General features: G+C 42.6%; 1 protein-coding gene and 1 pseudogene across 2 annotated transcripts in view; both read right to left on the bottom strand.

The window, feature by feature from the left end:
• Nucleotides 1–20,292, bottom strand: part of chaf1b (chromatin assembly factor 1, subunit B) — a 48,638-nt gene that overhangs the window by 9,453 nt on the left and 18,893 nt on the right. For both annotated transcript variants that reach the window (XM_067992378.1, XM_067992379.1), the window contains exons 8-11: nucleotides 17,578–17,671; nucleotides 7,218–7,287; nucleotides 7,040–7,131; nucleotides 3,259–3,415 (exon numbers count right to left, since the gene is read on the bottom strand). In XM_067992378.1, coding sequence (XP_067848479.1) covers nucleotides 3,259–3,415; nucleotides 7,040–7,131; nucleotides 7,218–7,287; nucleotides 17,578–17,671 — 413 coding nt within the window. The remainder of the gene's footprint in view (nucleotides 1–3,258; nucleotides 3,416–7,039; nucleotides 7,132–7,217; nucleotides 7,288–17,577; nucleotides 17,672–20,292) is intronic.
• On the bottom strand, nucleotides 12,453–12,884 carry LOC137327003 (CGG triplet repeat-binding protein 1-like; annotated as a pseudogene).

Raw genomic sequence — 20,292 nt, 5'->3', positions numbered from 1 at the left:
AGAACAATTCTGAAAAAACAATCTTGAACATTTCCAGTGGATAGGATGTGTATTCGAAACTGTAGTCAAGGATCTCATAACGGTTTACCTAAGTGACTTTTTAAAAAAAACAGCAGTGTCCTTTATTATTGCATTACATTAAACGTTCATGATTAGCAAAATAATCAACATGAGAGTGATAGGGCCCACAATAACAATTCACCACAATATCAGGAAATACACAACTAGCTCATTCTTTAACCATTTTCCATTATCAGACCACTTCCTTTCGTCTCTTCTCAACTCCAAGCAACATCTAAGAGGAGATCTTAGAGATATATATGACATTTAATGAGACAAAGCATATTCTAAACAATATTTTCAGATACACCAAGGCAGTAGGGTGAGGGGGCATAAGTTCAAGGTTGTGAAGGGCAAGTCTGGGTCAGATGTCAAAGGAATACTTTTTTTTTAAACTACTGAGCCACCAAGAGGTAGACACAGGTTTACACCTAAATAAGTGACAGGACTTTAGCCTCAAAAAGAAACGTCTCAGAGGGGCCTCACATAGTATCATAGCAGGTACAGCACAGGAGGCCGCCGTTCGGGCCATCGTGCCTGCTCTTTGAAGGTGCTATCTAATTAATCTCACTCCCCTGCTCTTTCCTCATAACCCTGCAAATTTTTCCCCTTCAAGTATTTATTCAACTCCCTTTTGAAAGTTACTACTGAATCTGCTTCCACCACCCTTTCAGGCAGTGCAATCCCGATCATTACAACACGAGGCGTAAAAAAATGTTTCCTCACGTCGCCTCTGGCTCTTTTGCCAATCACCTTAAATCTGTGTCCTCTGGTTACCGACCCTTCTGCCACTGGAAACAGTTTCTCCTTATTTACTCTGTCAAAACCCTTCATTATTTTGAACACGTCTATCAAATTTCCCTTTAACCTTCTCTGTTCTAAGGAAAACAAACCCAGCTTCTCCAGTCACCTCCACATAACTGAAGTCCCTCGTCCCTGGCACCATTCTAGTAAACCTCTTTTGCACCCTCTCTAAGGCTTTGACAACCTTCCTAAAGTGTGGTGCCCAGAACTGAACACAATATTCCAGCTAAGGCCTAACCAGTGTTTTATAAAGGTTTAGCATAACTTCCTTGCTTTTGTATTCTATGTCTCTATTAATAAAGCCCAGGATCCATTGTGCATTTTTTTTTTTTAAAAACAGCCTTCTCAACTTGTCCTGCCGCCTTCAAAGATTTGTGTACATTCACTCCCAGGTTCCTCTGAAGTCTGTTACTATCCTCCACATTGTTTACTACATTTCTGAGTTTCGTGTCATCTGCAAACTTTGAAATTATACCCTCTATACCAAGGTGGAAGATCAGCCATGATCTTACTGAATGGCGGAGCAGGCTCGAGGGGCCGCATGGTCTACTCCTGCTCCTATTTCTTATGCTCTAAGTCCAGGCCATTAATATATATCAAAAAGAGCAGTTTTCCTAATACTGTCCCCTGAGGAACACCACTGTATACTTCCCTCCAGTCTGAAAAACAACCGTTCACCACTACTCTCTGCTTTCTGTCCCTTAGCCAATTTTGTATCCACACTGCCACTGTCCTTTAATTTTGCTAACAAGTCTATTGTGTGGTACTTTATCAAATGCGTTTTGAAAGTCCATACACTCAACATCAGTGGCGATGCGATGGAGGCAGGGTCATTGAATATTTTTAAAGCTGAGTTAGATAGATTCCTGATTAAATAGGGAGTCAAAGGTTATAGTCGGTAGATGGGAAAGTAGGGTTGAGGTGACAATCAGATCAGCCATGATCTTATCAAATGGCAGAGCAGGCTCGAAGGGCCGAATGACCTACTCCTGCTCTTAATTCATATGTAACCGCACTACCCTCATCAACACTCTCCATTACTTCATCAAAGAACTCAATCAAGTTAGTCAAACATGGTTTTCCTTTAACAAATCTGTGCTGACTTTTATTTATTAACCCATACTTTTCCAAGTGCCAATTAATTTTGTCCCGGACTATCTCTAAAAGTTTCCCCACCACTGACATTAGGCTGACTGGCCTGTATTGTCGGCTTTATCAATCTCCCCATTTTTGAACAGGGGTGTAACATTTGCAATCCTCCAGTCCACTGGCACCGTCCCCATATCTAGGAGGATTGGAAGAATGTGGCCAGAGCCTCCACAATTTCCATCTCTGTAGTACTTCCTCTTAATCTATTTTTATCCTATCCAATATCGCTACATTGGCAGCATCCTTTTCTGGATGCAAAATATTCATTTAGTACTTCAGCCATGCCCTCTGCCTCCACAAGATGATCTTTTTTGTCCCCAATCAGTCCCACCTTCCTTTGACTAACCTTTTACTATTTATATGTTTATAAAATACTTTTGGGTTCCCTTTTATGTTAGCAGCTAATCTATTCTCATACTCTCTCTTTGCCCCTCTTATTTTCTTTTTTATATCTCCTCTATACTTTCTGTATTCACCTTGGTTCTCCATTGTATTATGAATCTGATGTTTAAGCGAGATAAAGTAAACCCATAACAACACTTGGATACAGCAGAACAAAAGGACACAAGTTCGGAGTTGTGAAGGGCACAGTTGAACAAACACCAGGAATAGATCTTTACAGAGGGCAATCAACAGCTGGGCCAAACATAAGAAATAGGAGCAGTGTTAATTGTATCCATGTGATTTATATCAATTAGTGTTAATTGTATTTAGGTGGTGTGTGTCAATTGGGGCTCTCTTGTATCCATATGTTTGAGAGCTTATCTAGGGTGTGGTTTGGGTAACGTGGAGCTCTGTGCATAAAGCCTTGGAAGCAACTCAAGACCAGGCTCTAGTGTTCTACCCTTCAACATCGGACTATCCAGTTTATAACAAGCAGGAGTAGGCCATACGGCCCCTCGAGCCTGCTCCACCATTCAATAAGATCATGGCTGATCTTCTACCTCAACTCCACTTTCCTGCCCTATCCCCTTGATTCCCTTAGTGTTCAAAAATCTATCAACCAGCTGGCCAAGAAGGCTGGTTGAGGCTAGGACACTGGGCTTATTTAAGAATACTGTAATGGGAAGATGGAAGGTTTAGTATTACAAGAGGATGAGATGAAATGGTCTGAAAACCCTTATTAATACAATCACATCTTGTGATCTCAAAGTGCACTGGGCTGGGATTCAAAAGCAACATAAACAAAATGGAACATTATATGCAATTGTATACAGAGAGCTCCCGTTGTAAACATTTCCATACCATGTTATATCACTCAGGGTGTGATAATGGATATTTGAGATATAACCAAAGGGGACCGTTTGTTGTGTGTCATACAAGAGTATGGAATCTTCAGAAGCTACAGCAAACACCAGTCGATATGGTAAGTTCAACAGGTTCATTTTCTTAGATGACTCACCTAAACACAAAAACTTAGGTTATAATTTTGTTGGGGGGAGAAGAACAATATTATGTATTCTACAAATAGATAAAGTAAAGACAGGGTTAGAAAACTGCTTTGCATAAATAAAACAAGCTCAATCTATCTAAAATAAAAGCAGAAAATACTAGAAGTGCTCAGTTCAGTCAATCGTTAATATTTCAGGTTGGATCCATCATCGGAATTAACATATCTTTCTCTTCCTGACCTGCTGTGCATTTCCAGCTTCTACTGTTTTTACTTCATACTTTCCAGGAATGTTGTATTGCTTGCTGATTAGTACCTTTACACTTTCTGTATTCATAATTGTAACAATAATAAATTACATGAAAAGGTTTCCATGATTATAAACAAATATTATTATGCCCTCGTTTTTCTCCAATTGTCTTCCCTCAAGACGTTAACTCCTTGCTGGGGTGTACAGGCCCGCTCCATCCTCTGGCACCTCCGCCAAATGATCAATGCACATATGTGAGCTTTGGCAGTGTCAACTAACTATTTAACCACAAGGGTGAATCACTTCCAATTCTGGTCCTGTCCTCTCCCGGGGGTCTATGCATGCAAGCTCCCAGCAGGGAGTCACTAAATTGCAATGAAGACTGGGTACACTGGCTCACTTTATGGTGGTGTGATTTGTTTTTTTTTTAAAAAGTGAGCCTGCAACTCCAAACCATACGATTGGAAGATTTCCCCTCAACCTCTGCATTAACAACCAGTATTGAATTTTTAAATCCCTTTGAGGCTTCACAACTAGCCGATCAGTTCTTTTATAACGAGAGCCACTTATTGATAAGTCCATCACATTAATCCATAGAGTGTCTCTCTTCTCCAGATGCAATTAAACTATGAAGGCTTATACATTCCTCAACAGTGATGGAAGACAAGCCAGCAAGACCACAGGCCCGGAGACGGCTCGTTAAAGAGAACACAATCTGGACCGTTGCGAGACCATTTGTCAGCAAAGACTTAAGCAACTAGGGAGTAAACGAGTGACCTGGCACGTCTAGCTACCGGTGTTTCATTAATTTGGAGGTCATCAGGAGTTCAAACATTGCTGTGTGCGGTGACTGGCAACAAAAGGGCTGAACTGTTCTATCACACGTCACTCAGGTTGGTCAATAGAATTAAAATCTTCAGCCGTTAGTTCTTAGAATCATAGAATGATGCAGCACAGAAGGAGGCCATTCGGCCCATCGTGCCTGTGTCGGCTCTTTGAAAGAACTATCCAATTAGGCCCACTCCCCTGTTCTTTCCCCATAGCCCTGCAAATTTTTCCCCTTCTTAGTTTAGCTTTAGTTCTTTTAGTAGCTCTTGTAGTAGTCTTTGTAATAGAAAGTGTATGTAGAAGGGCATCTCTGACAGAGAGAAAGGGTACAGAAGTTAAGACTGTGCAGCTGGATTAGCCAGGTACAGGCAGGTGTAAGTACGTCACTTAGTTGTGCAAGTTTCTCGGAGATCATGGCAGGTGAGATTTAAGCCAGCTGGTACAGATGCAGCTATCAGCGCAGATGGTGAATTTACCCTGGAACAGAGGATCCCTGAGGAACAGACAGTAGTTTCATTGCTGATTTTCGTTTCCATTGAAGTCAGAGTGTAAGACAAGCTGCCAATGCACTACTGCCCGTGTTACTTTGCTGTCTAAGATGAATTTCATTTCCATAAACTTTAATCTGTTCAGTAGATTGGATATCTAATGTTGTTAACTTGTCAGCTATCTAAAGTGTCTAATCCTAAACTAATCTCAGACACTGATCTCAACTGTGACTTTAAAACCAGCAAGCAGTTAATGCTGAATTACGGTGACACAACTGAACTGCCTTTACAACCTCTTGGTTCGTCAATTAACCCTATCTGCTACTTTCTTTGCATATTCAATGTTTAAATGCTGCTAACTGTGATTCTAAACTTAATAAACAAATGTTAATTCATGGGCTCAATTTTAACATTGACAAACAGGTGGGTTGGGGGTTGGGGGCGGGGGGCATTTAAAATTGCCACCATTTCAGACCCACCCATTTCCGGTTTTCACCGGGGCGGGCAACCAACCTGCTCCCAGGAGGCGGGCCGGGCCTTTAAACCTTTCAAGGAGGCTTCGGGCCACCATTTTTCTGGACTTTGCAATTTCAACCCCGGGGGCCGGGATTCCCGGGCCTTCTGTTTTATGCCTCGCGAAAGGAGGCGAGAAGGCCCGAGACTAACAGATAGGTGTCTGGAAAGGCACAGCTTGTGGGCCCGGAGGAGCAGGAGTACTTCCCACAGGCATAACAAGCCTACCTGCACCGAACCCCCAACGATTACGGATTCCCCCCCACCGATTGCAGGCCCCCGATCCTCCTCCCTGCCACTCCAATTTCCCCCCCTTACAATCGCAGACCACCGATCCAGGCACCCTCCCACCTCGTGACTGACCCGATCCTACCCCCCATGCCAACCTATGCCCACAAAGACAGACTTACCTGCAGACTTACATGAAGAAGTCCTCTCCCTGGCTGGTCTCCAAACATCAAAATCGTAAGGACGCCCGGGAAACCCGTACTAATGGCTTTCCCGACCTTAATTTGACTCACCCGCCCCCTTCCTGGCTCAGTTTTAAAATTGAGCCCCATGACTTTGTTGTCTGACTGCTTTGATAATTGGCAAGAAAGGGTTAATTCATTCCTTCAGTAGCTTGTGTGGATCCTGATGGGAAATTGGTAATGTAAATGCTAGTATAATCCAAACTGGTTGATGTAAGCCAGTTCGGTGAGTCAAACTTTGGCATCATTAACTCCTCGGCACGGACTGGACAGAAGGCCCCAGACAGTTCCTTGACAAGGAGTTATGGTGAAGGGCTTAAGGATTTACCTGGAGCCCTTGATGAATATTCTCAATCCCAGTGTTTTTATAAGTTGAATAGCCTGGCAATACACCTCGTCTAGGCTTACACAAGAATAAGAAAGCCAATGAAAAGTATCAAGAGAGTTTCTGGCGCCAATCGAATCATCCCCAAACGTGAGTTACAGACTTCACTGAGAAGAGGGAGAAAATTGTTGGTGTAGGCAGTAAAGGAAAAAAAATTAAACACATTGCAATTATAGCTGGCAGTGTTGTATAAAATCAGATCTTGTCAATTAGTGCTCATACTGCTTTATCAGAAATTGATAGCCAAGTTCCGCACCCATGAGGACGGCCTCAACCGGGATCTTGGGTTCACGTCACGCTACACGTTACCCCACCAGCGAACAAATGTTATCTGTTTTTAATATAACGGGTCAGTTGCTGTCTTTTCTATGTTTCTACCTCTCTATCTCTGTTTTTTTTTGGTGATTTGTATATTCGGAGACCTTGTAGGTAACACCTGTCTGTCTGCACACTGATTGCCTTGGCAACGGGCAGTTGAAAAAACTGTCTGTAATCACCAAGCATTGTTCTGTGATTTATAAATGCGATTTCATTTCGAGGATTTCATTTCCAACAACGTTCACCCGAGGAAGGAGGAAGCCTCTGAAAGCTTGTGAATTTAAAATAAAATTGCTGGACTATAACTTGGTGTTGTAAAATTGTTTACAATTGTCAACCCCAGTCCATCACTGGCATCTCCACATCATGCTTTATCAGACTCACCTTCTACTTTATTTTGCCTTAGCTCAAAAAATATCGGGCAGCAACGAACAGCCAGAGTGGCCTTAGCAGGACAAGGCAGATGGGCTACGGGCCTTTAAATAAAAGAAATGCATTTATGAAGTTACCGTACAAATTTCAAGCAAACATTCAACATTGTAATAATAAAGCAAGCCCCTACCTTTTCAAATTTTTTCTGGAAAATACATATGTTGTGTTAGTAACATTCTCTCCAGCTTCAACGCAGCCAGCTGAAAGAGGAAGTACAAAACCAGTGAGCAGGTTCTGCGGAGAAAAGATAAAATAAAACGCAAAAGCTGGAAATCTGAACAGAGAATGTTGGAAATGTACAGGTCGCAGGCAACTGAAAGAGAGGCGCTAACTTTTCAGGTCGGGCTATTCATCAGAACTGGGTCCCGCCAGAAGAGTTTACCCCATCTTTTCTCTGTTGTATATCCAGCATTTTCTGTTTCTATGTCTGCAGTTAATTTGACTCAAACAGTAACTAAAAATGTGAAATTGCCTCCAGAAATTATTTGTTCTGGAATCATTCTAATTAACAGAGAACTTTGCACAAAATTAGCAGCATATTTTGAAATGTTGGATAACGTTAAAAGTGGAGGAAGAATAGCTGGCAAGAACAACTACACAATGAATTCATTATGGCAGATTTATGAATGGGTAAACTTATCGTTGAAAGAAACAAACTGCAGCATAGTTTTAATTTTGCATTCCCCTCTCCTCTACCCACATCTAAGCTTTAATATTGTCCTTCAAAAAAGCAAAAGGCAGCAAAACCAAAATGGTACCAACTTCTTTGTCATTTTAATTACAACGCCATTACTCAATTACACTGCTGATTAGGCCGGCTGCTGCCTAACTATTTATTCTGCAACAGAAATTTCACCATTCACCTGTTTATTTTAAGCAAAGCAGAAAATAAACAGTCTTTGTTTCTTGATTGCTGCAAAATGACAGTTATGTATGGCCACGTATGGAACAAATACCAAAGCATATCACGATGACATTGGTGAAGGGATTTAGGTCTCGTGCACAAAATATTTTTATGGCTTAAAGTTAAGGCTCAAGAATCAGTAGGTAGCAGTAACAACAGCAGACACTGGTTCATCGATAAGCTACGTCCTGCCAACAAGAACTAAACATACAGAATTAAATGTACTGGTGTCAGTCTGGATGGTATAGTAGGTAGGGGTAGAATATCATTCTTTCAGCTCCAATCCCACTTCAGACATACAGGAAGAATTCAACACCTCTCCCCAGGAAATCACGCAGTTAAGTGGTGCTTTTCTGAACTGCAGGCTGAGTTATGGCGCATTTTACTGGCAGAGTAGAAGTGGTTTTGCACGCTGCATCTAACCTGCGTTTTTATCCAGTGTTCCTAGAACTTCTGCGATAAGCCCAACCCAATTCTGTGGCAAACTGCTAGGTATTCCAAACATATTTATATATCATAGTAGGTACAGTAGAGGAGAAGGCCATTCAGCCCATTGTACCTGTGCCGGCTCTTCGAAAGAGCTATCCAATTAGTCCCATTCTCCTGCTCTTCCCTCATTCTACCATAAGCCCTGCAAATTTTTTCTCTTCAAGTATATCTAATTCCCTTTTGAAAGTTACTATTGAATCTGCTTCCACCACCCTTTCAGGCAATGCATTCCAGATCATTACAACTTGCTGCGTAAAAAAATGTTTCCTCATTTCGCCTCTGGTTCTTTTGCCAATCACCTTAAATCTGTCCCCTCCGGTTACCGACTCTTCTGCCACTGGAAACAGTTTCTCCTTATTTACTCTATCAAAACCGTTCATGATCTTGGACACCTCTATCAAATCTCCCCTTAACCTTCTCTGCTCTAAGGAGAACAACTCCAGCTTCTCCAGTCTCTCCACATAACTGAAGTCCCTCATCCCTGGTACCATTCTAGTAAATCTCTTTTGCACCCTCTCTAAGACCTTGACATCCTTCCTAAAGTGTGGTGCCCAGAATTGAACACAATACTCCAGCTGAGGCCGAACCCAGTGTTTAAAAAGGTTTAGCATAATTTCTTTGCTTTTGTATTCTATGCCTCTATTAATAAAGCCCAGGAGCCCATATGCATTTTTTTTTTAAAAAACCTGCTCAACTTGTCCTGCCACCTTCAAAGATTTGTTTACATACACCCCAAGGTCTCTCTGTTCCTGCATCCCCTTTAAAATGGTATCATTTAGTTTATATTGCCTCTGCTCATTCTTCCTACCAAAGATATCATTTCACACTTCTCTGCGTTAAATTTCATCTGCCATGTGTATGCCCATTTCACCAGTCTGTCTATGTCCTCCTGAAGTCTCTTACTATCCTCCACATTGTTTACTACATTTCCGAGTTTCATATCATCTGCAAACTTAGAAATTATACCCTCTGCACCTAAGTCCAGGTTCTAATACTGACCCCTGGGGAACACCACTGGAAACTTCCCTCCAGACTGAAAAACAATCGATCAGCACTACTCTCTGCTTTCTGTCCCTTAGCCAATTTTGTATCTATGCTGCCACTATCCCTTTAATCCCACGGGCTTTAATTTTGCTAACAAGCCTTATACGTGGTACTTTATCAAATGCCTTTTGAAAGTCCATATACACATCAACCGGACTACCCTCAAGAACCCTCTCTGTTACTTCATCAAAAAACTCAATCAAGTTAGTCAAACACGATTTTCCTTTAACAAATCTGTGCTGACTTTCATTTATTAACCCATACTTTTCCAAGTGCCAATTAATTTTGTCCTGGATTATTGCCTCTAAAAGTTTCCCCACCACTGACATTAGGCTGACTGGCCTGTAATTGCCGGGTTTATAACAGTCTCTCCTTTTTTGAACAGTGATGTAACATTTGCAATCCTCCAGTCCTCCGGCACCATCCCCATATCTAAGGAGAATTCGAAGATTGGGGCCAGAGCCTCCACAATTTCTACCCTTACTTTCCTCCTAGGACGCATCCCATCTGGACTGGGTAACTTTCCTACTTTTGAGTACTGCCAATCTTTTAAGTACCTCCTGTTTATCTATTTTTATCCAATATCGCTACTACCTCCTCCTTTACTGCTACAATGGCAGCATCCTCTTCCCTAGTGAAGATGGATGCGAAGTATTCATTTAGGACCTCAGCCATGCCCTCTGCCTCAAGAAGATCTCCTTTTTTGTCCCAATCGGTCCCATGCTTCCTTTGACTACCCTTTTACTATTTATATGTTTATAAAAGACTTTTGGTTTCCCTTTTATGTTAGCCGCTAATCTATTCCCATACTCTCTCTTTGCCCCTCGCGTTCCCTTTCCTAGGCCTCCTCTGGACTTTCTGTATTCAGCCTGGTTCTCTACTGTATTATGAACCTTACATTAGTCATATGCCTCCTTTTTCTGTTCCATTTTAATCTCTATATCTTTAATCATCCAGGGAGTTCTAGCTTTGGATGTCCTTTGTCCTTTCTTCCTCCCCCCACCACGGGAATGTGTCTACTCTGTACCCGACCCAACTCCTCCTTGAAAGCCTCCCATTGTTCAATCACTGTTTTGCCTGCCAATTTTTGATTCCAAATTGACCTGGGCAAGATCCCTTTTTAAACTCACTGAAATTTGCCCTCCCCTAGTTAAGTATATTCACATTTGATTGTTCCTTGTCCTTGCCATAACTATTTTAAATCTAACGATATGATCACTGTTCCCCAGATACTTCCGCACTGAAACATGCTCCATCTGCCCAACATAAAGGAAAGTGCAACAGCAGCAATTTTTATTAAAAATATTTCCAACTGTTCACACCACTGTATTTACCATCAAACATTAACTCACCCATTGCTGTAATCGAATATTAATCAAATAATAAAGTGCGAGTTGTAATGATTTCAATTTGAACACTGCCAATGTTTTCAACAGCTTTTTGTGCTCAGGCCAGACAATCATTCAATTCCCACGAAAGGCCAGCATATTTTAGTTCGGCGTTGAAACAAAGGAATACTAACATTCCAATGCTGTCCTTGGAGAGGGTCCTTCTCCTGAGTGCAGTGTTTTTTGTAAGCTGAAGCTTTGCTCTGTATCAGCAGAATCAGTAAAAACTGTTGATACAGGCCAATGCTTGAGTCAAAAGATCTTGCACACCTGCACTTGCACACTCCACCAGATAGCCAGGCCTTTGGCAGCCACTGGTTTGTGAAATGATTTGGTTACATTTCCTTTAAACTAAGTTTCAATTCCCTCAACGGGAATAACTTGCCATCTGAGAAGCACTGTACTCTTCTCTTTTGTGCGAAAAGAATACCATCTTGAAAGGAGCAAAGATCCCTATGGCCTTGAGGCAGGCATACCCCATATCTGTTCGGTTCCTGGCGTACATTTTAATTTGCTGCCAAACTACAGGTTTCTGCAAATTTTTCCTCGTTTAGTTGTTGGGCAATTTCAGTGCCCTGTGACCGATTCTCAACACATTCCACAGCTAACAGGGGCAAATTATTTTTTCATTTCCAGATTCAGTAAAAGCTCCTCCAAGCATGTGGACTACATCCGTGGCTATTGGTTTATAGGATTCAAATATGCCCAGCAGGCTGCGATTTTTTTCTCAGCTTGAAAGGTCAACTCCAACTGATGCTTCAGTGCATGAAGCTTAATGCAGAGAAATCCTACAAAATAAAACAAAAAAAATCACATGAAGAACAAACAAAACACATGAAGATCATATAAATTCAATTGCATTTCACGTTAGTTGGCCAGAAAAGTGCACAATCTCACCTGAATGCTAATAACCACTTCACAAGAGGTCGTCATCATTTCAATTTTCTTCTGAATGAAAGTAATTTTTTCAGTACAATGTGGTCCTGATGGTGCATAATAGCTTCAAAATACGGGTGGAAAAAGGGTCTGGAGGCATTATAGCCGGTTTATTGAAGTCCATATCCTGAAGATGCTGCAGATATCACCCCTTCTTGGTACTTGGCAGTGCAAACAATTTACAAACCATTTTCAGGTTACCTAGACCGGTTTCTCAAGAGCAGCAACAAAGTCCATAATATGTGCAAGACAAATGATATGGATACAGTTTGGCTGTAATCTCTACACAGCATCAGAATTTTTTCCCTCTCATGTATGAAGCATTGTCTGTATGATAAACCATTGCATCTTCAAGTGAAATTTCATATTTAATTAAAACACAAATGACCTATGTAACAGAGTTATACATAATAGTTGCTAAAAACTCCTTCTCTAGGAGAAATAGACCTACCCATCCAGTATTGTCTTTCTCTGCAAATGCAGCTACAATGTCAAAAAATTTTCTACGATCCATATCACTTGTTTCATTAACAGGGATGCATCCTTTTTTGCCTGCAAGCTTCAATTGCACCTCCTCTTCCTCTGCCAAATACACATTGGGAGTTTCTCAGTGACTGTGCATACAGTACAGCCCCGTTACTTTTGGGCATGGGTTCGTAGAAACGCTCGCACAGAACAGTCCCACCTTTTCTAACGGAAGGTCTGTCTCCTACAACATTTTCACAAAATTTCGTGCAATGTTTATCCGCTCCACTTGTGGCACAGTGATTGTCTGAAGAGACGGCATGTCGCTTCTTCCTATTGCCATATTCCAGAGCCTCAGCCGCCCTTCCCTTGTGTGTTTGAGGACGAATGGTCTGTGGTCGATTTGCGAACATGACCCAACACCACATCGCATGACGTGCAGCAGAGTTTTGCTCCGTACTGCTGTAGTTTGGCACCAAACTCTTTAACGGTGGGCGCGCGCAGTAATGTGCAGCGCAGTCTTGGATCAATAGCGATCAGATGGCGTGGACTTTGAAACAGGTCTATCCATATCGCAAGCTTCTAAAAATAAATTCTGTTAGTAACAGAGGCTAAACTTTGTTTTGTACAACAGGGCCTAAGAAAATTTGCATCTATTCAAAAGAGCTCTCAACATTGAGCAAAAGATGGAAAACAAAAAGCATTCCAATTTGAACATGCACACAGAAAATACCATGCTAATTTAAACACCAACAAACCAGTAAACTCTGACACAATTCCTCTTACAACATTGTAAGAAATATTATTCAAACACATACAAGAGCTGATTTTGCAAGGCTTCAATCCCTGCACTGAGCCTCACTCAACGGGCAAACGGCTCGAAGAATGAGGGACTGAGATCAGTCCACCTGATTTGTGAAACTCAAGATTTTCCAGAACTCAGGAGGGTTGACTTCCATGCCAGATTCTCCAATGTGTGCTCAAACCAGCCCTATATTCCCTTCCACAGCAAAAAATTAAAACAAATTAGATTTAATAAGTCCTTTTAAAAATAGAAAATATAAAATTATACCAATTCAAACCAGTAAATCACAAACTGAAGAATAGGCGAAGAAACAGCAGAACAAAGACAGCAGCAAACGGTTCTTGGAAAAGCAGAAGCACCAGTAACAGAAGTAGGGTCCCCTACAATGTCCTTCGAAGAAAGAATGGGCATTTTATATTCAGGGAACGGACCTTCCAGTGGTTTTCAGCCACTATCTAAATTCACGACGTCACCCAAATGGCTGACTGGCATCACATGGTATTCTCTACCCAGTAAAGATAATTCTCTGGAGTTGATACGGCTAGTGGTGCAGTTGGTAGGAGACGCCACTTGACAGTTCAGCTCACTCACCTTGACCACTCATGTCAAATCATTGTACTTCTTCCTGCACTGCATCCATGTTTGTGGTGCATATGTCTGGAGGGCCTCTTGCCCCCCTGCAGATATAGGATGCCCCTCCTTCTGTCCAGCTCTTGCATCAAGGCCGCTAGTGCATCATCAAAGAACCTTGGTGCACTGTATCTCGCAGGCCCGGTACAAACTCAGATCGGCAGATTGGCAGGGTCTGGCGTGCAGATTGGAGGATGTGGGATGTAGTTGTGAGCAACTTTTGTTCAATGTTTTGAAGGAATTCAACCGTTTTTAAACATAAGGACGGGACCTGCATCTGTGTTTCATGTGTGCAATTTCTGTTCTCCGTTCAAACCCATATCTTATATTTTGAACATATAAGAGTCCTGCAAACTTTGTGCAGCCAAGTTGTTGCTCATTAAAAATTCCAGAGTTCCCATCATCACCATGCTGCACTATACTGCAGCACAGATTCACTTCACCACTGACTTCCACCACTTCCTGCAACCTTCCCTTTAAGAGGTGCAGGCTGCATGCAGCAATCATGTAAAACATCAGGCAGCACGAATGTTAAGTGCTGCCTGCATCATGACGACCGGTTAATCGCGCACCGCATCCCCGCGCCCATTTTCGGGGGTTATCCACTTTAACTACCAGTATCTTGGCTGTACCCGATACAGGAGTGCACAATGCCGACACCGGCAGCCTGAAATGTTAGGGATAGAAATAGCGTTGGCCTGCTGGTACGAACTGGGCACAGGAAACGATCCCCGCCCCAGAACAGGTAGGTCCGTGACTCGATCGAAATTGGGCCTCGGGTCTCATTTAAATTAGATAGATGAGCTGCGGACGCCTGCTGTGTGCCCCCAGGCAGCTCGACGGCAAAGTGGACGTCAATGTCAGGCCGCTGCGATTCCTGCAGCGGCCCTCAGGTAAGTCCCAGAAAGCGGGGGGGGGGGGGGGGTAGTTGGAGCAGGCTATGGTGGGGGGGGGGGGGGGGGGGGGGGGAAGAGGCTGATTGCGACGCCAATGCAGTCAGGGGATGTCCAACGCCTGCCCCGCTCATCGCTGATTAATTCTGAAAAGGGGTTCCTTAACAAGCATTAAGTCCTTAATTTACATATTCAAGGGGCTTAATGTCTGTTTTAGGCGCCAACCTAAGAAATGGGCCCCATGAATTTAGCAGCGGAACCAATGCCTGCGCAGGTATGCTTTGCACCCATTTTACCAATTTCTACCCCTTACTATTCTATTCCCCATCTGGAGGATTTTTGCCTCCATTACCGTACTCTGATCAATATGAAGCACTTCCTGCATCTTTCCTTTCATTCGTCTTAACCTATCTTGTTCTAGTATCCTGGCATACCTTGAACTATTGCTCCAGGTTCACTTTATCTATGCCATTTAATATCTTGTATACTTCTATAAGGTCTACTCTCAGTCAATTTCTTTCAAGACTGAAGAGCCCCAGTTTCCCCACACTTTGCTCATACAGTAATTCAATTGTTTTGACACTAGCAACAGCTTTATGGCGCTTCTCTGCTCTGGCTCCATGGCTTGAATGTTTCCCTCATCTTGTTGACCAAAACTAAACGTAGTTTTCAAGGTGACCAAGGCACTGCAGTTTCACCATGATGGCTTCGAACATATCCTCTAGTGACTAAACAACAGAATTCAGCAATCTATTCACTTTGTTTAATGCTGCTCCACAGTAATTTAACATGTTTAGTACCAAATCTATCACTCAGATCCCTTTCTGTTTCACCTTTGGCTATCATCCATAGTATACATGCAACATCCATTTTTCCTGTCAATGTGTTGTATTTCACATTTATCTGTACTGAATTTTATCTGCCACTGATTTACCCCTGCTAATTTTATCTAATTTCTTTTGTAGGTTCCTGGCTGCTTCATCCTTCAACTATACCCCTATCATCTGTAAACTTAACCAGTTTACATTGGGCTCCTACGTCTAAGTCATTATTATAGATTAGGAACAGTAGGGGCCTCAGCACCAAACCCTGGGAACTCTACTCTGTGCTTTTCCCTACTCTGACACCACTCCCTTATCAAGTATCCACTTCTTTCTTTCCTTCAGCCAATTCCATATCCACGCCCAGGTTTTACCTCGAATTCTTACTGCTTTCACTTTCAATAAGAGCTTTATCAAAGGCTTTTTTCAGATATACACCATGCCATATGGCTTTCAATGTCCACTTAGGATGTCACTTCCTCAAAAAAAAAATCAAGGTCAGTCATGGAAAATCTTCCCTTCTAAAGCCATGTTGGCTTGCATTTATTAGATTATTCTCATACAGGGCCTCCTTACATTTGTTCCTGATAGTCAATTCCATCATTTTACCAGATACTGATTTTAAACTCGTGAGTCTGGAGTTGCCCGGATTAGATTTGTCTGCTTTCTTGAATTTGGGTACTCTTAGCAGCTGGCTTCCAATCTGATGATACCTTTCACCAACATTCACTGACTCTTTCAAGATGCTTGCTAGCACTTCATCGCTAGTCTCCCAAGAGGAAATGTATCCTCTGTCACCTAAGCATTGTGAGTCCAGTGATTAACAAGATACAGTGCTTTGCTGGCACCTTTTTAAGCCAACTTTGAATTACAAATCTTATTTTGTTGCATACAGTATTGTCATCAACCATCATCACTGTTACAAGCCAAGGAGAGTGCTACCATCTGCTGGTTGCTAATGGTCCTGTAACATATGCTGCAGACCTATAAAGAAACTTAGTTTGCGTCATGGCAGTCATGTGACAAACTGTAAACAATTCTGTAGGGAAGTCTGGGGGTGCAAGCCAATACTGGGTGAGGCAGCAGCTTTTAGGGAGCCTGAGTTGCTGCATCTGCTTTTTGAGAGTTCGATAGTTGCTGAATGCTGCTTATGGTTTAGAAAATTACTTCTGTACCCTTTGTAGGGTGCTTGTAAATAAAACTGCTTTATAATTCAAAGCAGTCTTTTAATGCTCCAATCTGGCATTTGAGTTTTCGTGAAACAGTACTTATTGGTGATTGGGCACTCTACAAGACCCTCGACGCCATTCAGTTTTTGTTTAAAAATAACCTTGTTCTACGTTGTACACTCCCTTCAAAATGACAGCAGGATGATGTACCAGCAGCTTGCAGTTCCTACTCTGTAGATAGCACTGGCAAGTCAGCCAAAGGCCGTTTTGAGCAAGGTAACGCCCCAAAGCAGGATCAGCCGTGACACCCACTGCAGAGTCCCTTTAACCCCGCAAAGTGTTTTTCTTCCCGCCTCTCCTCTCCTGGAGGCACTGATTTACATTGGGGTACAATTCCACAGGTGAAAGTAGCCCTCCCATACCGTGTCCAAGTGCGCATTCTCCACGTGTGACTCCACACAGCGAATATCTCCAGGCTGGGGGGCGGGGAGAGCAGGTGGGGAGTGTATCTGTCATCACCCAAAATCCACAAACGTGCAGTCTACAAAACAGATCACTAAAGAGCTGTTGGGAACAGAAGTCTTGGCTTATTTTTCTCCTCTCATCTGGTGAGATCCGATTGTACCCCCACTATTGCCGCCTTAGCTGAGATCAGGTACCTCAGCACTGACCAGGGAAGGAATGAAACCAGGACTTTCCTATTCGGTGTGGCTCAATACCACACCAACTGGTGCATTTGATCACTGACCCTTCGAGGGAAGTTCTTCAGCTCCATGATGAAACAAAAGAACATGGGATTAAATTACAGATGGATATAAAAGACCTATCAATAATAAGGACTGCAACTAGTTTTGAAAGAGTTGCTTGGGCATTACTCATAGATTCTAGAAGTAACTGCTCTTCCATCACTCTACAAAGCATGAACAAGCATTGCAGAGGTGCTTACCTGGAGTGATAAGCAAAGAACCATCCGGTGTGAAGGTGAGTCGACGGAAGAACGATTTCATGCCATCATCGTGAAACATTCGATAGCTCTTAGTCTGCCATTAGTTCAAAACAACAAAATATGAATGAATGAACTCTAATTCTAGCAACTGAACAATCCTGAAGTAATTCTTTCTAACAACCAACATCTTCCATTTGTATAGCACTTCTCATTTACAGAGGTTCACTTAAACCACAGTGGATAATGAGTGGACACCAAGCAGGACGGAGCGAGGGGTAAGGAGGAGGGCAACGACATGGTCAAAAGCAACGGTTTTAAGGATTTTTTTTGAAGGCAGGAAGGTGGGAAGTCACATATAATGGCCCAGAAATTGCCAGAAAAATAACAGCGAGTTCACAGCACCCACCATTATTAGTGAGTAAAAAACTCAGCAATTTGTGGCGAGGAAGTGACACGCCATAAGTTGTAAATCACCACAAATTGCTGGGTGATATGTGCCGCTCCGCTGTTGGCCTTGCAAAAACGGGAGCTCGCCGTCAACTTCTCTACGAGTGTCAAGAAATTGCTGGATTTGCGCTGCAGAAAGTTACGGCTGCTATTTCACGGTGTGAGGGCCCTGTTAATGATGTGATTTATGTTCCTACAATGCCGCTCAACCTTGGGGGCCCAGAAAGGGAACAATTGAAACTGTGGAGTCTCACCTCCTGCAGGTAGTAAATTGTCCCTAGAGGTTTTTTAAATTTTACATTTTTTTCTTGGTTTTTCTTTCTCTCTCTTAATCCAATCATTCTTTCCCTCTCTATTTCTCTTTCTGTATCCAATCTGACTCTAATTCACCCTATTTCCTTCTCCGTCGTTTGCTGTTTCTTTCTGTATCCTAAAATTTAATTGGTTAAGGAGATAGACCATTGGAACCGTCGTTCATGAGATCCCAGATGCCCCGTTGACCTCCCGGCGCAAGAATAATACGATCTGAATGGTGAGGTAAAAAAATCTAATTCGTGGCACTCGCCACAAGATGCCCCGTTCCTGCAATTTCTGGGCTATTGAGGAAGGGCTTCCAGAGGGTGGGGACACAGTGGCTGAAGAAGTAGCCATCGATGGTGGAGCGAAAGGAGAAGGAAACAAGAAATAAACCAGAATAGGAGGAGATCACAAAGGTAGAGATCGACAAGTCAGTATAAGATGAGATCACAAAAAGGTAGGGAGGGACAAGGCCCTGGAGGCATTTGAAAATGAGTGCAAGGATCTTGAAGTCAATTTTCTGGGACACGAGGAGTTAGTGGAGCCTACCAAGGGCTAGAGTGATGGGTGCTTTAGTACAGCGACTGCACAAATCAAAAACTTTCAACGTCGTCTTTAATCCCTAACCGTTATCATCTTGATTTCAATAAATGATAATGCCAAGAATACAACAGCAATTTGCATTTATATTGCATTTTTAACGCCGAAAGATGCCCCAAGGTGCTTCACAAGAGGCACAAAGATAGCCACATATCCTCAGCCATAGGTATTTCTAGTTTAATGGATGATCCTATTCACAGAGGTGCACATTTATGCAGTCTCAAACAGAAGGAAAGATGCATCATTCATAACAGACATCCATGGTTCAGTAAGTAAATGCATAACGCGGCGTGACACTAAACAAAATAGACGAGAAAGGCCCAATTTCAACGTCTGGTCTGTACCGAGTCAGTCAATTTAATCTGAGGTGGCATGGAGGTGCTAAAACTGGGCTTGGCTCAGGAGAAGATAAGGCAGTGAAGAGAAAAAAAATTCTAAAAATAGCACACAGAGTTCGTGGTCTCTATTGAATGACCCGTGCTGGAGTCGCCTGCTGACATTCAGTGTTCATGCCCATGTGTAAATAATGTCCACTGAGGCACAGTACCAGAGGGGCTGCCTCAAGCTTAGAAAGGAAGCTCAGCTGGAGCCTTCACCTGCAAAGGTGCGGGCCAAAGACAAGTAAATTGAAAAAAATAAATCCCATTAAAAAAAAGTCCCTCAGTGCTTAACAAAATTGTTAAAAAGATATCATTGCACAGCCATAGCACAAAGTAGTTGTGCACTTGAGACAGATGGCAACACAATATGATTGTACAGCCCTTGTCCATTGTCTTTATACCGTTAATGGGAAAACCTGGTGACGTGTGTTTTATCAGGGGTACTTGGGGGAAATAAAGAGAGCCCCAACACAGGCCCTGAAACTCATTAGGAGGCTCCTCATTCAATACTATAGTGCTCCAGAGTTAGTTTTCTGCCACAAGAGGTCCCCACAGATACATAATAACTGTCAGCAGTGTCTCTAGTGGTAAAAAGCAGATAGTGCAGCATTCAAATGACACCAGAATTAACAGGCTTTCCTGTCAGCTTCGTTAAATGTTACGGGCAATGAAAGCGCATGCTCGTTCAGTTTCGCATCTCCCAGCACCTCAGCCTGTACGGCAGAGAAACACCTGAATTTCCGCTAGGGTTCCTCGATCTCCCAGCATAACTTCGGCAGAAACCCCAGAAAAACGGTCGTTTACATTGAGTCTACAACACAGAAACAGGCCAACTGGTCAATGCCAGTGTTTATGTTCCACACGCATCTCCTCCCTCCCTACTTCATCTATCCCTGTCAGCATACCCATCTATTACTTCCTCCTTTGAGTGCTTCTCTTTCGTTACCTTAAAGACCTCTATCAGGTCACCCCTCAGCCTTTTCTTTTCTAG

This window comes from Heptranchias perlo, chromosome 11 (assembly GCF_035084215.1).
Source record: "Heptranchias perlo isolate sHepPer1 chromosome 11, sHepPer1.hap1, whole genome shotgun sequence".
NCBI classification, from domain to species: Eukaryota; Metazoa; Chordata; class Chondrichthyes; order Hexanchiformes; family Hexanchidae; genus Heptranchias; species Heptranchias perlo.
This window is presented reverse-complemented; position numbering and strand designations above follow the sequence as displayed.